General features: G+C 59.6%; 1 protein-coding gene across 1 annotated transcript in view; it reads right to left on the bottom strand.

The window, feature by feature from the left end:
* Nucleotides 1-574: 574 nt before the first annotated feature.
* GRM4 (glutamate metabotropic receptor 4) overlaps nt 575-20,135 on the bottom strand; it is a 114,656-nt gene continuing 95,095 nt past the window's right edge. Inside the window, exons 7-11 of the mRNA XM_055571681.1 lie at nt 18,847-19,047; nt 18,528-18,664; nt 14,304-15,239; nt 7,424-7,670; nt 575-1,516 (exon numbers count right to left, since the gene is read on the bottom strand). Of these exons, the coding sequence (XP_055427656.1) occupies nt 1,467-1,516; nt 7,424-7,670; nt 14,304-15,239; nt 18,528-18,664; nt 18,847-19,047 (1,571 nt within the window). The 3' untranslated portion in view covers nt 575-1,466. The remainder of the gene's footprint in view (nt 1,517-7,423; nt 7,671-14,303; nt 15,240-18,527; nt 18,665-18,846; nt 19,048-20,135) is intronic.

The following is a 20,135-nucleotide window of genomic DNA, read 5'->3' as shown; positions in this document are numbered from 1 at the left end:
ACATGGGTGTGATGTGGACGCATACCCACTGGAGCCTAAGCAGACAGACACTCCCACAAGACAAATAAGCTTGCCTGTGGAGGCACAGGAGTGCGCGCGCACACACACACACACACCCCCACACAGACAAAATGGACAGATGCACAGGGCTGGGGGGGAGACACACACATACACAGAGATACACCTGTGCCACACACCTGGCCCACCTAGCCACGTGCCACACACTCATCTCCAGGACAGCCATCATCCCAGCACCTGTGACCTGGAGACAGGACGCACAGGAGGGGAGGGCTCTGGATGCTGGGAACCCTGTACCCACTGTCTCAAGAGGAGCGTTTCCTGGCTGGGAGGGAAGGAGGGGATCAGGTTATGGTTGGCCCCTCCCTGCCCAGGGACTCTCCAAGACCCCACCCGAGGCCAACCCAGGAAGCAGCCTCCACTGCCCTCCAGCCCTACGTCCCTGTCACCCAGTTCCTCCTTCCCTGTAACTGCAGGCCTTCCAGCTTCGGGCTGAGCCAGGGGTCCGACCGCAGGCCCCTCAGTGGATGTGGAGCCAGGGTGCAAAACCATGTATTTATTTTTATTAGAAATGTTCTTGGTATAAAAACAATCATGCGCTACACATTGTCGTCAATAACCATCACCAGACACCCAGGCACTGAACTCCGTGTCATCGGCGGGAGGGGCAGGCGGGCAGGCGGGCAGGACACACAGCAGACGGCGGGGGGCAGGCGGGCAGGCTGCGGGCCACGGGCACGCACACAGAGGCCACCGAGAGGACGCAGCACTTGGCAACAGACTCGGGATTTGCTTTTGTTTTGGCTTTTTTGTGTTTTGATTTTTTTTTTTTCCTCCTTTTTTTCTCTTTAGCGACATGTAGGATTTGGTGAATCGGCAAGAGATGGCAGGGAGAGGAAAATGAAGGCGAGGAGGGGGCTGAGGACAGGAAAGAAAAATGAGAGACGGGCGGAGCACAGGAGAAGAGACGGGAGAGAGCTGGAGACGGCAGAGACGGAAAGAGAGGAGATACAGAAAAAGCAGAGAGCACACAGAGACACACAGCGAGAAAAGGTGATACTGAGAGAGAGAAGAACTCAAGACTGGGATGGAGACTGAGGGAGTCACCAACAGGACAGGCAGAGACGAGGGGGAAAGCCAGTGCCGCGGGGGCCTCCCAACCCGAGCCTCGGTGGTTTGGGGCGGGGCGCGGCCGTGGCGCAGGACGCAGGCGCTCGTGGCCTGAGGCTTTCCAGCACCCCCAGCCTCCTCCTAGCCCCGGCCCGGCTTGTCCAGGCCACCCAGCAGTGACTGCCGGGGGTCCCACTGTCAACAGCACCAAGCCACGTCCGCGGGAGCCCGCAGGCGGTGAGGACATCAGCTGGGCCCCTGGGCGTGGCCCTGTCCCGACGCACCATCCACAAGGGTCTCCGTCCTCCTCCTCCTCCTGGGCGGCTCCGGGGGCCGAGCTAGATGGCATGGTTGGTGTAGGTGACGTAGGTCTGTTTGGTGGCCAGCGCTGGAAGGAGAGAGACCGGGGATCGAGGAGTCAGGGGCTGTCTTCATCCAACGCCCCTTCCGCAGGCATGGCCCTGCCCGGGGCATCAGCACCCACCCCGCCCACTGAGCACATCCCCCCCCACCCCACTGCCCACCCCCCACCGGTCCCGCCCACCCCCACACCTGGGCTGCCGGCCTAGCGGGCCCATCCGTCTTCACCTCGTCCCCCTAGGCGGACCCTCCTTGGAGCTCTCCCTGCTGACGCCATCCCTCTGTGACTATCGCCCCCCAGGCCCTACCCCACGGAGTCCCTGCGTCCTCCTGATCCCACAAGGCTTTAAGAGGATCGTGTTTATTTCTGATATGATACAGTCTTCAAGTATGACCAGGGGAGAGTTTTTCAGACATGCAACACACACTTTGGAAACACACATGTGAAGAATATATACAGACACACCGCCTTGGGGGAATGAGCAGAAATGCGGACAGAGGAGATAAGGGAACCAGAGAGGGGCCTCAGGGGGCTGGGCACTGGGGCGTGTGCCTAACTTGGCCCTACTCCCACGCCCGGGGAGATGGTGGGAGATGGAAGTCCTCAGGACCCCTCCCCCTCCCCCGCCGGGGGTCCTGTCTCACCCCAGCCCTGAGCCCCTCTTATCTGCATGCATCAGTCCGGCTTCCGCTCACCCATCACGGGGCCAGGGCTGCCTCTCTGGGTGTCTCCCCTCCCTGCAGCCACGGTCAGGGAACCATGCCAGCCCCCCACCCCACCCCGGGCATCCCGAGTGCCTGCACCGCCACCCCACTGGAGTTCACACCTCACAGCAGCCTCAGGAAGAGGCCAGGTAAGCATCACCCTCTTGGAACACTGAGGAGCTGAGGCCAGATGGGTGAGGAGCCTAGCCCGAATCCTGGGGTTTTTCCTGTCCTGCCAGGGCTCAGGGTCTCCCTCCATGACCTGCAGACAGCTCGGGGGGAGTTGGGGAAGCTGCCTGTGCTGTCTGCCAAGAGAGCAGAGTGGATGTGGGACATCGCTGTGCCCTCGGTCATAAAACTGCCTTGACTCTGTCAGGACCCTAACAGCTCAGAACAGGGGGGAGCATCTACCAGGCACAGCCAGGGGCTTCTGCCTGGAGAAGGTGACGTGGAAGATGGCAGGATGGTGGGTGGCACCCTGACCACCCCCAGCCGTCTGTCTACCACTTTTCACTGCCAAATTAAGGACCATATTTCCCAGACTCCCTTGCAGCCCAGAGTGGCCTCATGTGACCACATTCCTGCTAATGACAAGTGTCAAGGGCTGTGTGCAGCGTCCATACATTTGATGAAAATAGACTGTTCCCATGCACAAGGAGTGGGAAATGGACCTTTATTGTTTTAAACCACTGAGATTTGGCAGAATTATTTGTTACCATAAAATGATCAAGCTCATTCTTTGGGGGAAAAAAAAATAGATTGTTTCCTCCCTACTTCCTCTCTTTTCCGTCCTGTGGCCAGAAGCGACATCTAGGTCGAGTAGCCCCAGGCATGAGGACAAGGACAACCCTCTAGGATCCAACGGAAAGACAAACAGAAGGAACCCAGGTCCCTGCTGCTACCCGCCATGCTCTACAAGATCAGAGATAAACAAATCTGATTTGACCACTCTGTCCTGGGGCCTCTTTGTCATAGCAGCGTGACCGGAAGCTCACTCATACAGCTGGAACTGCAGCGACCCTCTCTCAGAGGGTCCCCCGGGTGTGGAAAGAAGCAAGGTTGCCAGGATGGGGTGAGCAGGGGGGACACCAGGGGACCAGTGGGGAGGCTAAAGGAAGAACTCTCTCCTGGCCCGGGCTGAGAGTGGCCTTGGTAGGCAGATGAGCTGAACTAGCCCTGTCAACGGAAATATCCAAGCAGAAGATTAACGATCACTGGGCAGGGGCAGGGAATTTCAGGTTTTAGGTGCCACCTGGACAGGTGCTACTGGAAGGCAATGGTGTCCACGACACCCAGGACAGCATTAAGAACCCAGCACAGCACTGCACAGTGTGTAAAGGACACCCACCTTCATTTCTAAAACAGCCTACGTCCCTCCGGGAGGCTGGAGGACTGAGGGTGGACAAGGAGCACGGCTGTGACCTCAGCCAGTTCCTCCCCCGCCCTGCGAGGTCTCCGGGCCTACAGCAGGAGGGGAGCGGCCCTTTTTGCTGAGACTTCCTTCCCTTCAGCCGCCCCTACATCCCCACCCACTCTCTCCCCCAACCTCAGAAAAAGAGCCGGCCACTGACTGTGACTCTCACGTCCGTGGGCCAGGCTACTGAGCATCAATTCCCCAGGGCTCCATCACCCCTTGGGTGAACTGATAAAACTGAATTTCCAAACCTGTAAACCCATCTGCAGCTCCTGGCTCAGAGGGGAAGGAAAACCTCAGCAGCAAGATCGCCGCTGACTGCAGGGGCCCGGGAGCCTGAAGTGGGGGCGGTGGGGGCGCAAGGAGAGTGATGGGGACAGAGAAAGTGGTGGGGAGGGGAGGGACAGCTGGGGCCCTCCTCTCCCTCCAAGACCAGAGCTGCCTCCTCTAGAAAACCCAATCCGTGGGTTTCAGGACCCGGAAGCACCTTCAGCCCTCCGCTATAAGCCAGCAGCCCCAGAGTCCTTCAATGGAGCCTCAGTCTGACCGTCTGGAAAATGGGAGCAATGATTCCGCCCACTGCCCCCAGGAGCTGAGGCTCAAAAGGAAGAGCTCTGGCCACAAGTCAGGACACTTGAGGTCCAGTCCTGCCCTCACTGGTGTAGGGGATCTCAGCCTCTGCCATGCAGACTTTCTAACAAATTGAACCTCTCAGAACCTCAACTCCCTCATCTGTAAAATGGGGTGATCATAAGCCCTTACCTGCTCTCAGAAACCGGGTAGATAGAAATACTCCCTAAACCCTGAAAATGGTAGGTGAAGGGGCCGGGCTAAGATATCCATGAGGACTGGATGGGGCCAGCGACACTCCAGGGGCGGCAGCAGCGTGGAAGGGGGCGGGGAGGAGGTGTGGCCCAAGGGCCCAAGCCCATCCCTCACTGATGACGCCCGGCTGCTGGCTTTCAGTGTCCCTGTCTCAACTAACAATTAGCTGGGCAGTGGCGGCAGGAGCTGTCAGCCCCCATTTGTCGTCCCCGTGTTTTCTTGCCTAATCTGCCTGCAATCGGGCCCCTGAATTATTTATTCTGTTGTTTGTTTAAAGATACGTGGCCTGCCAGTGACAGAGTGAAAAATGTCCCTGCTCCACGGAATGACACCTCCCCACTCCTCTGGCTCACACCCCCACGATCTGGCTGTTCCCAGAATTAATCACCCAGCTCCCGCCCAGTGCCTCCATGGCCGCTATTGTCCCCGAGCTGAGAAGGTGGGGGCGAAGGAGCCGGCCTCCAGTCCTCAGTGCAGGGGTCGGTGGGGAGGACCAGCTCTCACCCTGCCCTCTTGGGAAGCAGGAGGCTGGGAAAGCTGAGTCTCCCTTGCCAGGCCCGCACCAGTTCCCAGGTGCCAGTCTGAGTAGAGGCAGAGGCAACAGTGTCAACGAGGTGCCATCAGTCCCACCCCTGGGGTTCCCTCTGGCCGGTCACAGCGCTATGCGTGCCACCCTCCGGGGTCAGGGTGCTCTCTCCTATTAGACACAGGGGTCTGAGCGAGCTGATACCCACTTGCTCTCATGAGCCCTGGAGCAAAGCGGGGCCTGGGGGCATGGGACCCAAGAAGGGTGAGTCTCCCTGGGAAGGAGGAAAAGGAAGTCAGGAGTGTGGGGTGGGAAGCAGCGGGGGTCCCAGCTCAGGACAGAAGGACCTAGTTAGGGGCTGCCCTGGGGGTTTCTGCACATCTGAGTGGACGTGAAAGACCAGAGGTGGGAAGGCCCCTGAGGACACTGCCCCTTCCCATCACAGGCAGAGGGTCCACATGGCATCTGAAGGGAGCCCCAGGCTGTGTGTAGGTACAGGGAAGTTGATGCCCTGGAAAGAAGAGTACAACCATAGGGAATAAAATGTCATTTGGTGGAGGGTGTGGCCAAGAGTTATCAGAGGTGTTGAGCAAAGGAGGGGCGTGCTGGAAGCCAGGTACTCGGCTCTGCACAGAGAGACAGGGAGGCCGGATGGAGTCAGAGTCAAGAGAAAGACACAGTATGGCCAGCTAGTCACGACCTTGCTCTGTGACCTCAGGAGAATCACTCACCCTCCCTGGGCCTCAGCTGGGGATCCAGCCCAATCCAGGCCTCACAGGACAGCTGTGAAGACCACTCAAAGGGGAGAGATCTCTGGGAAGTGAAAAGTCCTGTTTGGATGTGGGGAGGGACTTTCCTCCTTTCTACAGCTGATACTTTTTCTACAGGTGGGAATGACTGATAACAGAAGATGCTTCAGCCAGAGCCCCAGGGCGGGGAGCCTGCAGGAGGGGCTATCCCAGCCCAAACACCTGCTAGGGAGGTCTCCTGTTTCTCCTGATCTCTTGGTGGGTGACAAAGGGGCCCTTCTCTGGAGCCTGTGCTCACCAATCTCCCTCCTGGTGTTCCCAACAATGTCCACTTGCGGCCTTTCCCTCAGGACTAGAGGGAGGAAGCCGAGCATTGACCCGAGGGGCCACCGGATCTGAAACTCTCCTGGGAAAGGGGCTCTTCACTCTGCCGCCACCAACAGAAGGCCCCCAAGACTCCCAGAAAGCAGGGAGGCAGGAGGGACTGCTATTTTAACCATTCAGACATTTACAGGGGATCCAGGGAGGGAGTCCAGGTCTGCGGTGGGACCACAAGTTCCCCTCCACCCTGTCCACCCGGGAGCAGTCGGAAGCAAGGCCCGTACAGTCCCAGCCCACAGGTCAGAGGCCTCAGTCTCTACTTGGAGGCAGCGGGACATCACCTGCTGCCATGTAGCCCCGGGGAGTCACTCGCCTATCTGAGCCTTACTTTTCTCATCTGTTGTTTAATTGTTCAGTTGTGTCCAGCTCTTTTGTGATCCCATGGGCTGTAGCCCTCCAGGCTCCTCTCTCCATGGGATTTCCCAGGCCAGAATACTGGAGTGGGTTGCCATTTCCTTCACCAGGGGATCTTCCCCACCCAGGGATCAAACCTGGGTCTCCTGCATTGTAGGCGAATTCTTTACCATCTGAGCCCCCAGGGAAGCCCTTCCTCATCTGTAGCCTCAAATAATTAAAACCCACTGCTTTCAAGGTTGCTGTGAAGATGAAAACTGGTTCCTGCAGGGGTGGCCCAGAGTCGGGGTTCAAGAAATGGTCACCCAACCTGTCCCTCCCATGCCCTACCTCTCTCTCCTTGGACATCCCCCTACCAATCACTCTGCAGGCCCTGCTCCCCACCCTAGGCCTCACTTACCCATCCCAGGACCAGTGTCCTGAGTCCCCCTCTCTCAGGACCCTGCCTTGGGGCAGCTGGACAAAGCCAAGCTGAGGGATTTCAAATGCTTCCAGACAGCGCCCCCCTACCCAGGGAGACTGAAAGGGCACAGGCCCAGATGTGGAAGCCAAGGTGGAGAAATCTCAGAGTCTCGGGTCACCCTGTCTAACCAGGCCCCCCACGGACTCTTCCTAAGTGGACACAGTTCCCTGGAAGGGAGAGGCAAGAGTCCCCTTCCCAGGACGGGGCGGGGCAGGGTGGGCTAAGCTGGTGCCTCAAGGCTCTCCTCTGGGTGGGAAACCCGCACGTTGGCCTCAGGGCTCTCCCTGTGACCCCATTGGACCAGACTTGGTTGGGAGCGGGGAAGCGGGGACCGCTCCAGGAAGAGGGCGGGGCCTGGGCTGGTCCAGAGGAGAGGGGCGGGGCCTGGGCTTGTCCAGAGGGAGAGGGGCGGGGCCCAGGCTGGTCCAGCGGGAGAGGGGCGGGGCCTGGGCTGGTCCAGCGGGAGAGGGGCGGGGCCTGGGCTGGTCCAGAGGAGAGGGGCGGGGCCGGGCACTCACCAGGGGCTTCCAGGTTCTCGCAGAGCTCGGACTTGGCCTCGCCGTTGGGCCGGAAGCTGCCTTTCTGGGTGAACTTGTTGGACATGGTGGCGGCGGTGACGACGGCTTTGAGACTGCGCTTGCGCTTGGGCACGTTCTGCTCCGGGTGGAAGAGGATGATGTACACCTTGGGCATGTAGAGCATCCCCAGGGACACCGAGGCGCTCAGACTCACCGAGACCGTCAGCGTCGTCGTCTGGATGTACAGCTGGGGGCGGGCCGGGGGCGGCGTCAGAGCGCGCTCTGCCCCGGGCTCGCGGGGGCCCTGTCCGAAGCCCACCCCTCAGACAGACACAGCTGGGGACCCCGCCCTGTGTCTTGCTGGTTTCTGGCGGAAGGGAGCCATGGTATAGAGCCTGAATTCAGCCTGGCTCTACACTGTCACTATGTGATCTTGGACAAGCCACATCCTTTGGGCCTCAGTTTCCTCGGGCATGAGAGTTCTAGTCCTTACCTCATAGGGTTGTTGTGAGTTTGAAATGATTTAATAAATGGCAAAGGCATGTAAAATATCTGGTATGTGGTCGGTGCACACAAGTGTTCACCACTGTTACGAGCTATCTGGGAGAGGCCCAGGGTTGGGGCTCTCAGGGGACAGCTGACCCTCCCCTGAAGCAGCACCCTGCACAGGGCTGGGAGTGAGGTGAACATCGGGAGGTGCCTTGTAGTAGCTCCCGGTGGCCACGGCACAGCACTGTGGCCAGGACCCCCATTCAGTGACTGTACCCCCCATGCCACTCTGAACAGAGCAGGCAGCTGGCGCAGGAGCCATGGCACACATCGTGATCCACTGATGGCAGCCCAGTCAAAGCTCATTTCACGCTCACTCGCCAGGACTAACAGTGACAGATGTTTAGCAAAATGAAAGCCCATTAATCTGGGTGTCGGGTAATCCATTCTTCAATAGTGGGGCCTTCCAGGCAGGGCCCGACAATTCCCACTGCCCCAGCCTGGGATCCCCTCCCCACCTCCTCCTTCCCTCCTGGGCCTCCAGGTCTCAGCTGCCTCTCTGGCCTCCTCCGCCAGGGTGGGGCCAGGGGAAGCCCAGGCTGTGGCCCCCAGGTCTGGGTATGGGAAAGCAGAAAATGCTCTCTGCCTCCTAGATCTGCCGTTTCTGAGCCTGGGATCCCTCCCCTGGGGCCTGGTTAATGTACCACCTCCTCCAGGAAGCTCTCCCTGACTCCCAGATCCTAGCCAACCCCCCAAGACAGTCTTCATTCCTTGCACCCAGCCCAGCAGTGGGGGACCTGGGTCTAGACTTGAGTCCTGAGGTCACAGGGGCCCTGGCCTCCTTGGAAAGTCTCCTGAAGGGAGGGGCCAGGTCCTCCTGTTCTCATATTCTCCCCATCCCCTGCCCCTCTCCATAAATACCTCATGACCTGAATCTGAAGGCCTTCATCTCGGCCACCCTTCCCCGGGGTTCTTGGCTTTGGAAGGGGGCTGGAGAAGCTGGAGGGTCTGAGAGGAGAGAGCTGTGTGACACTGGGGAAGTCTCATCCCCTCTCCAGCCCTCAATTTTCTCATCAGCACAATGGGATGATAGCACCTACCTCACCCAAACCACGAGGATACCCAAGCACAGACTATGAGGTCACATGAAACTTACAGGGGGTGTGGAGGAGGAGGCTGGGAGTGCAGAGAGGCCACTGTTCAGAAAATGTCACAGACCCAGGAAAATAAGAGCCTGCTCCCCAGTGAGCACACACGCCTCTGTCCTCACACACAACCCACACTCTCACCCATGGGCATAGCACTACCCCCCCCAGCATGTGGACAGGAAAGGCCATGACTAGCCAGTGGAGAGTGCCAGCCACCTCGCCCACCCCTGAGATGGCATTGGGGCCCCAGGGTGGAAGGGGTGGAGGGGTCCAGGCTCCAGAGTATCACAACAGACCCTTGGAGAAGATAGTGGAGGTCTGGATTCAGCAAGAACAGGCATGCTATCTTGGTCTTCACCATTGACTGGGGGTTCCCTGGGGACAAGGCATGCTTCTGTCATTAGATTTGGGGGTCCCTGAGGGCAGGGGTGTCTCTTCTTTCACACTGGGGATTCTTGGGTGTATTTCCAGGATAGATTCATCTTAGGTCATTTGCCCCCACCTTGGTGATGAGGTTGGGCCAAAATGAGGTTGGTGGGACAGGGCTCAAAGACCCCTCTCTGGGCGGAGTGAGGCCTGCAGTTGACACAGTCCTGTGTCGGGGTCCAGGGGCTGGGTTCCAGACGCCACTCTGCCCTGACCCACTGAGGGATGCTGGGCCCCCTCCACCAACACAGGCAGAGCTTGTTCCATGGGCGTGAGCACTCGGTTTAACGCCTTGAGTTCTGAGTAATTTTTGAACAAGAGGTATTCATTCTCATTTGGCACCAGGCCCTGAGAACTATGGAGCCAGCCCTGCACACAGGTCTCAGTGTTTTCAGCCTAGGAGCCTTTCAGTACACAAAATACAAGGAGGGGCAGAAAAAGACCAAACCTGAACAAAACTGCCCCCAATCTGTTGGAGTCCCTCTCCTGGGGGCTCCTTTAGCCGTCCCCAGGCTGGGGGTGGCCGGCCCTGTGCACAAAAGTGGGGTTGGCACCCCACCACTGGCTCCAGCACCGATCGGGAGCCCCCCAGGTGAAGGTATACATGGCCACCAGGAGGTGGTAGCGTGTTAACCCTATCAGAGAAACAGCGGTCCTCTGAACCTCGAGCCACAGGGCGGGGGCCTGGCACAGATGCAAGTCTCCAAGGCAGGCTTCCAGGGTGTACTGGCACCTGCTCTCCCCTCCGCCCATCCCCCAGCCCAAGCTGCCCCCCTTCCTGCTCCCCTCTTCGACTTTGGTCAGGCCCTTGCTTCTCTCAATCCTCTGCAAGGAACCCTGCACCAGCCTTCCAGGTCCCCCTCCCCGAGTGAATGAGGCTGTCAGAGCCAGGTTTGATGGGGGAGGACAGAGGTCACCTGGGGTGGGGCAAAGGACGTGGACAGGAGCCTCTGTGGAGGTGGACGGCGAATTTCCTGGTTTTGCCCTCAGCCTGGTGGGAGGCTCTGAGGAGTTCCTCCCACTTTGGAACCTGGTGGGTCCTGAGATTGTCAGAATCTATGAACCAGACAAATGAACTTCCCCACAACCTGGCTGGCCTCCGAGGCCCACCTTGACCTGCTGGAACAGTAATCCCACTGGGTGGACAGAGCGCACCCCAGTCTGCTCAGGGTGATGGCACGTGGCTGTGGAGGTGAGCCCTGGAAATCCGGCAGCCTGCTCACCAGAGAGACACCAGTAGCCTGGGGGATGGGTGGACCAAGCATCTGTGAATGTGCACACTACTAGACACACACACCTGCTCACAGATCCACACCCATGTCCTCGAACGATGCCACATTCATTCACACATCTGAACTCACAGCCACACATTCCTGACTCAGATACACCTGGGCTCTCACACACACACACTCCTTCATGTACCTGGATACACACCTGTGTACACACACAATGCACTCACATAATCTGTACACACACCTAAACACACACCTGCACCTACATACCTGCACACATACCGTTGACCATGCACACTTTATCTGGACACTCAGACACATTCGTACAGCCACGAACCCTAGGTACATACACCTGCCCCTCCCCACTCAACCTGTGAGCGTACACACACACACACACACACACACACACACACACACACGCACACACTGCCATCCACTGCTCAGTGTGCACAAAAAGGCAGGGTGCACAGTGGAGTGGGGCTACTATGGGGAGCTGTGTTACGGGTACAGAAGTGCATATATACACACACACTCTACATGCACACTATACACACACACACTACACATACACACTATACACACACACTACACACACACACTTCTATACCCATATACCCATAACACAACTCCCCACAGTAGCCTCACTCCACTCCACCCCATCTACACATGTGTGCATGCACACATACACAAACATACACACACACACGCACCCGGCATCCAGCAGCCGGGCCTGCAGCTTTCATTGGGGCCATTTGTAACTCAGATGTGACACAGCACAGATCCAAATCCAGGTTGCCTGAGCCTCTAAGAAGCCTGGTGTTCTGAGCTGGAGGGACTTCAGCACTCATGTCCCCACTCTTGCCTCATGCAGAAGCCCAGAGGAGGAGGGGGCAAATCCCATGTCAGTGCCACCAGGGGCAGACCTGGTTGTCACGGCCACATGTTGGTGTGGGCCAGCCTGCTGTGTGACCCGGGGCAGGTCCCTGTCCCTCTCTGGGCCTCAGAGGAGATCATTTCAGAGGCTCCTCTTCACAATCAGTACTGAGGGGCGCCTCCTACAAAGCGAGAAATCAGAGGCAGGTAGGGTGGCCTGGGGTGCTGAGAGAGGGCTGGGTGGTGGAGGGGCTGGGGCCAGGAGGACAAGAACACACAGGGAGCCGTGTGCTGGCTGCCAGCTGGGGGAGTTACAGGAAGGCAGAGTCGGGGCCCAGACCACCCTGCTGGGAGCCTCCCAGCTGCGTGCCTTACTCCCCAGGGAGGTGAGGGAAGGGGCCTCCTGGGGTTGTTGAGGGTGATTTCTCAAGCTGCCAGCTCCCTGGGGTGAGAGCGGCCTCCCCTGCTGGCTCCATGGGCTCACTGGGTGCTGCGGAGCCCGGGGGCCTTGCCTGCACCTGCTCACAGTGGGGGCCTCCTGCAGGCCCCAGGAGGGGAGATCCAGACCTGGCCTGCAATGCGAGCTGCTCCCCAGTGGCAGCGGCTTTGGCCTGGTCCCAGGCCTCGGGGTCTGCGTCTCAGAACCCGCAGCCCCCCAGAAGCCCCAGGGCCACCGTTAGAAAAAGGGCCACAGGCGTCCCTGCGCCAGGCCCAAGGGATGCAGGGCAGAGGCTCCTGCCTTCGAGGAGCTGCTGGAAAAGAGGAGGGCACATCCTGAGGGAGGGCCAGGCCTGAGCTGCCCCAGAGCTGCAGGGGTGGGGGGGTGGGGCTCCTGATCTAGAGCACCGTCATCCGTCATCCGGTTGGGTGACCTTAGACAAGTCGCTCCAGTTCCCTCTGCCTCATCTGTAAACACAGATGGTGAATGTACCCTGGCCCGTCGTGTGGCACCTGCCGACCACCAGGCCCAGTGCCTGGCACATGACAAGCAGCCAGCCGTGGTGGCTCTGACCACAGCCTCACTGGGGCCCAGCGTCCCTCGGAGCTCAAACACAGGCTCGCCCTTTAAACGCCGTCCTCAGGATGGTGACTCCCCTGGGCACAGGTCGAGCCTGGCCCTCGCCCCTGAACCCCAGACTCACACAACCACTGAGTCAACCGCGGTCCAGTGCCGCTGCGCCAGGCCATCTCAGCGGCCTCCTAAACTCAGCCCTTCCACAGGAATTCCCCATCTCTGCGCCATAGGCTCCTCCACTGCCTCCCCAACCTTGCCCCCGCGTGGGGAGGCTCCTCCCTTCCCACTGCTCACACCAACAACGACAGTGGGGGGCAGGGGGGTGTCAGCTGAGGACCCCCTCTGTGCTCCTCACTCACACGCAGGTGCTCCTGCGGGCACCATCACACCGCCTCCGCCCTGCTGCCCTGCTCCCCTGCTCACCCTCCGAAGGGCTCACCGCCTGCAGGGCTCACCCCAGAGGGGTTCTACACCCCACTGAGGCCCTCCCGCTCAGAGCCTGCAGCGGCTCCCTTCTCACTCCCAGGAAAAGCAAGCATCCTTGGGCCTCTGTTTCCTAGACCAGCTGTGCCGTCTCCCCACCACCCCACCCTGAACCTTGTCCCCACCCTCCCCCTGATTTCCCAGCCCCAGCGTCCTTACAGTGGGCAAGTGGCTTCTACACCTCTCGTGCCGAGTGATTACAACACCTGTGAGGACTGCAGACGGGGGGTCACGGCCGATCTACAATGAAGACGCGGAGGCGGAGGCCAGCTGCTCGCCCAGGATCCCACAGTCAGACACGGAGCTAGGGTCCTCGGTCCCCCCGATCCGCCCCATCTCTGGCCTCTGACTTCAGGGACTCCGAGTCCTCCAAGATAAAACCCCAGAACCCAGGCAGCACTGGGGCTGTGATGTGGGCAGAGTCCACAGGGCCCTTGGGGTGTGTGTGTCTGACTTGAGAGCCTGGCGGAGCCAGCAGACAGCGGCCCTTCGGCAGCTCCAGCAGGTGGAGTGAGGGCCCTGAGCTGAGGCTGCCAGGCCTCCTGATCCGATCCCAGGCTTTGGGGCAGCTTTGGGGCTGGAAAGGGAGGGAGCCAGCACTCGATACGTCACCCACCCCGGGGACCCCTGGGGCTCCTCGAGGGCAGCAAGGAGGCCACAGAGAGGGGGAAGAAGAGAGGAGTGGACAGAAAGGAAGCTGGGCTGAGCAGGGAAAGAGAAACGGGAGAGCCTAAAAAAGAGTGTGAATCCCCTGAGCGTCCAATGGTCAGAACTCCACACCCTCACTGCCAATGGCCTGGGTTCAATCCCCGGTCAGGGAACTAAAATCCCGTAAGTCACGCGGCACGGCCAGAAAAAAAAAAGAAAATGAAGAATGGAAGAGCACGCAGCATCCCGGGGGGCAGAGAGGAGAGAATGAGACGGGAATGAGATGGGGAGGAGGAAAGGATGGGGTGGGAGAGGCAGGGATGAAGAGTCGGGGAAGGTGGAGGGTGGAGAGAGGGCGGGAAGGAGCAGGAAGGACAGAGACGAGATGTGGTGGGGGGCGCAGAGAGAAAAGGGAGAGGAAGGGAGAAGAGAAGGGAGGGAGGCAAGAGAGAGAACGCTGGAGAGAAAACTCAGCGCAAGAAGGCAGGCACGTCCGGAGGGGCCGGCCAGCCCTGGGAGGCTGCCCCTGCTCGCCCCCAGCCCCCCAGCCTGCCCCCGCGACTCACCTTGTCGGCCGACTGCGAGGTGCCGAAGAAGATGGGGATGAAGGCGAGCCAGACGATGCAGGTGGTGTACATGGTGAAGCCGATGGGCTTGGCCTCGTTGAAGGTCTCGGGCACGCCGCGTGTCTTGATGGCGTACACGGTGCACGTGACCATCAGCAGCATGCTGTAGCCCAGCAGGCAGATGAGCGACAGGTCCGAGATGTCGCACTTGAGCACCCCCCTGGCGAAGCGGGGGTCCAGTGTCCGCTGGTCCTGGAAGTCCACCACCGAGTGCGACGGGTCCACCACGAACCACACGCAGATGCCCAGCAGCTGCAGGGAGATGAGGCTGAAGGTGATGGCCAGCTGCGAGGCGGGGCTGATGAAGCGCGGGGCGCTGACAGACCGCTTGCCCTGCTCGAAGATGCGGTAGATGCGGTTGGTCTTGGTGAGCAGGGCCGCGTAGCTGATGCTCATGCCGAGCCCCAGGAAGATCCGGCGCAGAGAGCAGGTGCCCAGGTCGGGCTCGGCGATCATGAGGAAGGTGGTGGCGTAGCACAGGAAGATGCCAGCCAGCAGCACATAGCTCAGCTCACGGCCCGAGGCCTTGACGATGGGCGTGTCATTGTAGCGCACGAAGGTGACCACCACGAACAGCGTGGCAGCGATGCCCGCCACGGCCAGGAAGAGGGGCAGCACGGCCCAGGGCGAGTCCCACTCCAGCTTGATGATGGGGATGGGCCGGCAGCCCGTGCGGTTCTCCGTGGGCCGCATGTCATAGGGACAGGTCTTGCAGGTGTAGCGGTCCACCTGGTACTGGTACCCCGTGCAGGGCTCGCAGTGCCAGCAGCAGGGCATGCCCTTCACCGTCTTCTTCCGCTCGCCTGGCTGGCAGGGCAGGCTGCAGACGGAGCGGGGCAGGTGCTGGCCGCTCCCCGGCCAGAGCATCCGCTCTATCTGTCAACGACAGCGCGGGGGAGCCGGCCTCAGGACACGCTGCCCAGGGCCCTGGAACGCCCCCTGAGCTGGCATCCTGGAACCTCATGTCTGAATCACTCAGTCAGATGGCTAAAATCCAGCTGCCCAGCTGGCCCTGCCAGGAGCAACCGAATCCAACAGCTGCATTTAAATAAGCTCCCGGGCACGATTTAGACCTAGATGACCTGCGGGGGATCCTGCTCCAATACAAAACCCCCAAGGGTCATACAGAGACCAGCAGTGACAACCTCGAGTCACAGGACAGAGCATGGAGAGCCAGCAGCCCGGACTCCTAGCCCTGTGAGGCCTCGTTACTCACGGTGGTCCCCGATCGGCCGCATCAGCGTCACCCAGGAGTGGGTTGGAAATGTAAATGTTTGGCCACCCCAGGCCTACTGACTCAGAATCCGAGTTTTTGGTTTTTTTCTTTTAATATATTTTTTTAATGTGGACCATTTGTAAAGTCTTTATTGAATTTGTTACAATTGCTTCTGTTGTTTCATGTCCTGGTTTTTTTAGCCATGAGGCATGAAGGATTTTAGCTCCCTCATCAGGGACTGCACCCTCATCCGCTGCGTTGGAAAGTGAAATCTTAACCACCGGACCAGGGAAGTCCCAGAATCTGAGTTTTAACCAAAGCCCACAGGTGACTGGTGTGCGCACACAGAGGGGAGACCCACTGCCCTGTGGCTCAGCCCCCAGGGCCTCCACGTGGCACAGGCAGTCAGGTTCAGCAGAGAACAATGAACAAAGGTTCAATCAGAGAACCTGCAACATGTGCCCAGGGGTGAGTGTTTCTTTGCCTCTTGCTTTGAATGAGTGCATTCTGTTACATGCCTCTGAAGACACAACTGCTGCGAGCAAAGGAACACAGAAGCTGGCATGCCCTACTGATTGTGTCATGAAGTTCTGGAAAGTAAGCGAGAGCCCCCAAGAGCTCCAGGCTCTGGGCAAAGCCACACTTGGGAGCCATATTCCAAGCATCAGCTCTTAGGAAGGGTCATGCTTAGAGAATGGCTTTGGGACTTCCCCTGTGGCTCAGAAGGTAAAGTATCTGCAATGTAGGAGACCTAGGTTCAATCCCTGGGTTGGGAAGACCCCCTGGAAGAGGCATGGCAACCCACTCCAGTATTCTTGCCTGGAGAATCCCCATGGACAGAGGAGCCTGGTGGGCTACAGTCCAGAGGGTCACAGAGTAGGACACGACTAAATGACTAACACTTTCACTTTCACGCTAAGAGAACAGCAGGCCCTTTGTCCTGGGAGCTCACTCCAGGAGAAGGAATAGCCAGTTGGTTTGGGGCTGAAGGGAGGGTTTTAGAGCTGAGAAAAAGGGTGAGTGAGGTGGGTTGGAGTAGGCAGGGTGGAGAATCCAAAGATGGCTTCATGGTAGATGGGGACAAAAATCTCAAGGAGGAAATTCACCTTGTGGCTCTGGGCATGACCATCCCCTAAAAGCCAACGAGCACAGCAGTGACCAGGGCCAACTACCATCCTGCAGGAACAAGGGGGCAGGACAATCTCTGGGCACCAGACCTGTGATGCTGCAGGGGGACCCAGGGATCCAGGGGGATGGGAGGTGTTCTGGAAAACTGTGGCTCCAGTGGAAAGAGCAGTGAATGAGGTCAAATGTTGGGATCACAGTTCTGTTGCTAGCTGGCTGTGTGCCCTTGAGCAAACACCTCAGCCTCTCTGAGCCTTTGTTGTCCCGCCTGATCCAAAGACAGCAGATGCAAGGCCACCAGAGCCCTCTGTGACTTACGGTGGCTTCTACTTGGAAGTTCTGTCTGCTTCTCCAGAGCATCAGCCCCAGGAGGACAGAGCCTTTGAGTTACTTCCCTGCTGTCTGCAGCCCCCAGCCCAGGGCTGGCCCAAGGTGGGGCCAATGAATTGCGGTGGAGTCTCCAAGAAGCAGTGAGGTCTGGCCACCGGAGCGAGAGCCCTCGGGAGGGACGGGGAAGGTGTGGCGGTTGAGGACCAGTCCTGCATCGCCGCCTCCCTCCTCCCAGCTCCATGCTGGTGGAGGGGCTTGGATTCCTGGGGCGGGGACCCAGGAATCACTCCCACCCCCCAGGCCTGCCTTCACTTACCATACCTGCAGAATGGGGTGATAACAGTGCCCACCCCACAGGGCTGGCATCCCCACAGTAAGGGAAGTTGATGAGAACAGGAGCCGTCACAGCGGGTGCTCCGTAAGGATGAGCTGCCTGCCACCGCCAGTGAATGGAGGCCCTGCCCCTCCCCGCTATGCCGGATCTGAACGAGACAGGCCTCCATCTGGGCTGGGGTCCCACCCTGCCCACACTGTTCCCACCCACTCTGTTCTGTCCGTCTGTCTCTGCTCAGCAACCCAAGGAGCATCACTGTAGGAACGGGCTCTATCCCCGCCACGCTGCGTGGCCTTTGGAACCTCCCTAGGGCTGGGTTTTGAGATATTCCTTCTGATTTGGAAGACTGTTGGGGATAAATGAGATCATGGGCAGAGAGTGCCCTGAAGAGCTCCAGGGCTTGCAGCCGAAAGAGATGCTTACAGGAGCGGATGGCAGGGACGTGACGTGACTCTCCCAGATCTGGGCCTGCTGAGCCTGTCCGGTCCACCTGGACGTCACGCTGTGCCCACCCCACGTGCGGCTCACCCTCCACCCAGAGAGGGGACCAGTCAGTCCACAGGCACCACCTCGAGGCACCAACCATAGGTCCCTTTTATCCCCAAAACATGGCATTATTTGTAGCCAGGGACATTGAGGGCAGGAGGGAGATCCCAAGTCCCTGGGACAGCCATGACCTGGAACAGCATGGCTGGGGACCCAGGAGAAGCCCCTTCATGCCACCGAGAAAGATAATGGCCTTCCCATGTGGTCTGATGGAGTCATTCTCAAACAGCTACCCGCCAGCAGAACCCCACTGCACGACTGTGCTCTTCTCAACCTTCTCTGTCCAGACACAGCTCTCTCCCTCCTCACCTTTCTCCCCATCCCCACCCCCACCCCCAAGACTCTGAGCCCCCGCACCCCAGTGTGAATTCATCTGTCTGCAGGGTTTGCCCTGTGAGGGGAGCACGCAGGAGGGCCCAGGCGACGGGAAGGACAGGGGCAGGGAGGGCGGGAGCCCAGCTGCCCTGCTCTTCTGTTCTGGAGTTTGGGGGCTCAGGGCCCTCTGATGGAAGGAAGCCTCAACTCGGCAGCACCAAACCCAGGCATCAGGGCTCCCCTCCAGGGGCCGGGTGCCCTCTCCTCCCCCCACCCTGCCCTCCCTCCGGGCACTTACCCGGAGGTGCAGGTGGTCTGTCCAGGAGCCGATGACCTTGTACTCAGCAGAGCCGTTACGCAGCTGGTACTGGTAGATGTCATAGCGCCCAGGTGCATCTCCATTCTCATTGAAAGTCACAGGGTTCCCCGCAATGCCTGGGCGGGGGGGATGGGGGTCTTAGCCCAGAGACAGGGAGGAGCGTGAGCCCTGGGCAGCAACACCTTTGCATGGAACATCTCAGGGGGGGTGTACTCCCTGGAAGCATTCGAAGAAGTTCCCCCACTCCCACCCCATGGAGCCCCGGGACCCCTTCCCCAGGGTTGGGTGGTGCCCCCACCTGAGAAATTGACATTGCGGATGTACTTGAGCAGCTGGGTGCCATCCACGGGGTCCATGCGCGGGCAGAGCCCCACGCGGCCTGGACACAGGTCTCGGTGCATGGCGTGCAGCGCATGGCCCATGGCGTACACAGCGTCGATCACAAACTGCACCTTCCCCTCCTGCTCATATGCCGAGTCCTGCCCGATGCGCTCCCGGTCTGCAACGAAACGTTCAGGGTGGGAGTGCCCACGAGGCCCATGAGCGCGCACAGATGCACGGCGGGAACCACAGCGGCCCCCCCGGGATACAGCCGGGTCTCCAGGACCCGGGCCCAGGGCTAGCTTCATCACCCCAGGGGATGGTCTCGTGGGGGCGCCTGGGGGATGGTCCTGAGGGCCCACTGCCCTCGTGACTGTACGGCTGGACCCTGTGTGAGCTGGGAAGTCACCAGGGCAGAAACTGCGTCTGTGGATGAGAGCAGTGATGCCCTACAGCAGCTCAGCCATGGGCGGCCACCAGCCAGGGGCTCCTGCCCCACCACGGGGTACAGGGTGGGGGGGAAATTGAGGCCCAGAGAGGGTGAGGGGCTGGCTGGAGGTCCCTCAGGCTTCAGGACACCCGATGCCCTCAGTGGCCTCCAGATGCCCCAGACATCAGGGGTCAGCATCATTGCTGCCCACCCCTCCCCCGTCAGTGGCCCCCCAACCCACCCCTCCTCCTGTCGGTGACCCCCCTACCCACTTCTCCCCCGTCAGTGACCCCCCAACCCACCCCTCCCCCATCAGTGACCCCCCCTACCCACCCCTCCCCCGTCAGTGACCCCCCTACCCACCCCTCCCCCTTGTCAGTGACCCCCCTCCTTAGCCAGGGTGAGTGAGCTTTGCAAAATGGGGAACGCACCGCACCGCCTTCTCACTGCAACCAGCCGTGGCTCCCTAGGGTGCCAGGCCTCCTGTCCTCACCCCCTGGGCGCTGGACACACCCAAGCCCTCTGCTCTGGGTCCTGTACAAACTCTCTGACTGCCTGAGGTCTTGATGTCTTGTCAGTAAAAAGATCATCATCTTGCCCCACAGAAGTGCTGTATATGAGATGAGCTACAGCTAAGACCCCCATCACCCCCGCCCAGGCACAGAAAACCCGTGGCACAGAGGAGCCGACCAAGCCACATTATTATGGTACTTAAGTGCTCAGAAAAGAGGGCTTCTAAGCTGGGCTCCAGAGGCTGCGGGGCTAGAGCAGGCCAGCAAGACTTTCTGGAGGAGGAGGAGCCCCAGGCCTGGGTCATAATGATGATGGAGAATACA

The sequence above is a fragment of the Bubalus kerabau genome, chromosome 3 (assembly GCF_029407905.1).
Source record: "Bubalus kerabau isolate K-KA32 ecotype Philippines breed swamp buffalo chromosome 3, PCC_UOA_SB_1v2, whole genome shotgun sequence".
NCBI classification, from domain to species: domain Eukaryota; kingdom Metazoa; phylum Chordata; class Mammalia; order Artiodactyla; family Bovidae; genus Bubalus; species Bubalus kerabau.
The sequence above is the reverse complement of the archived record's forward strand: the minus strand, read 5'-3'. Positions and strand labels throughout refer to the sequence as shown.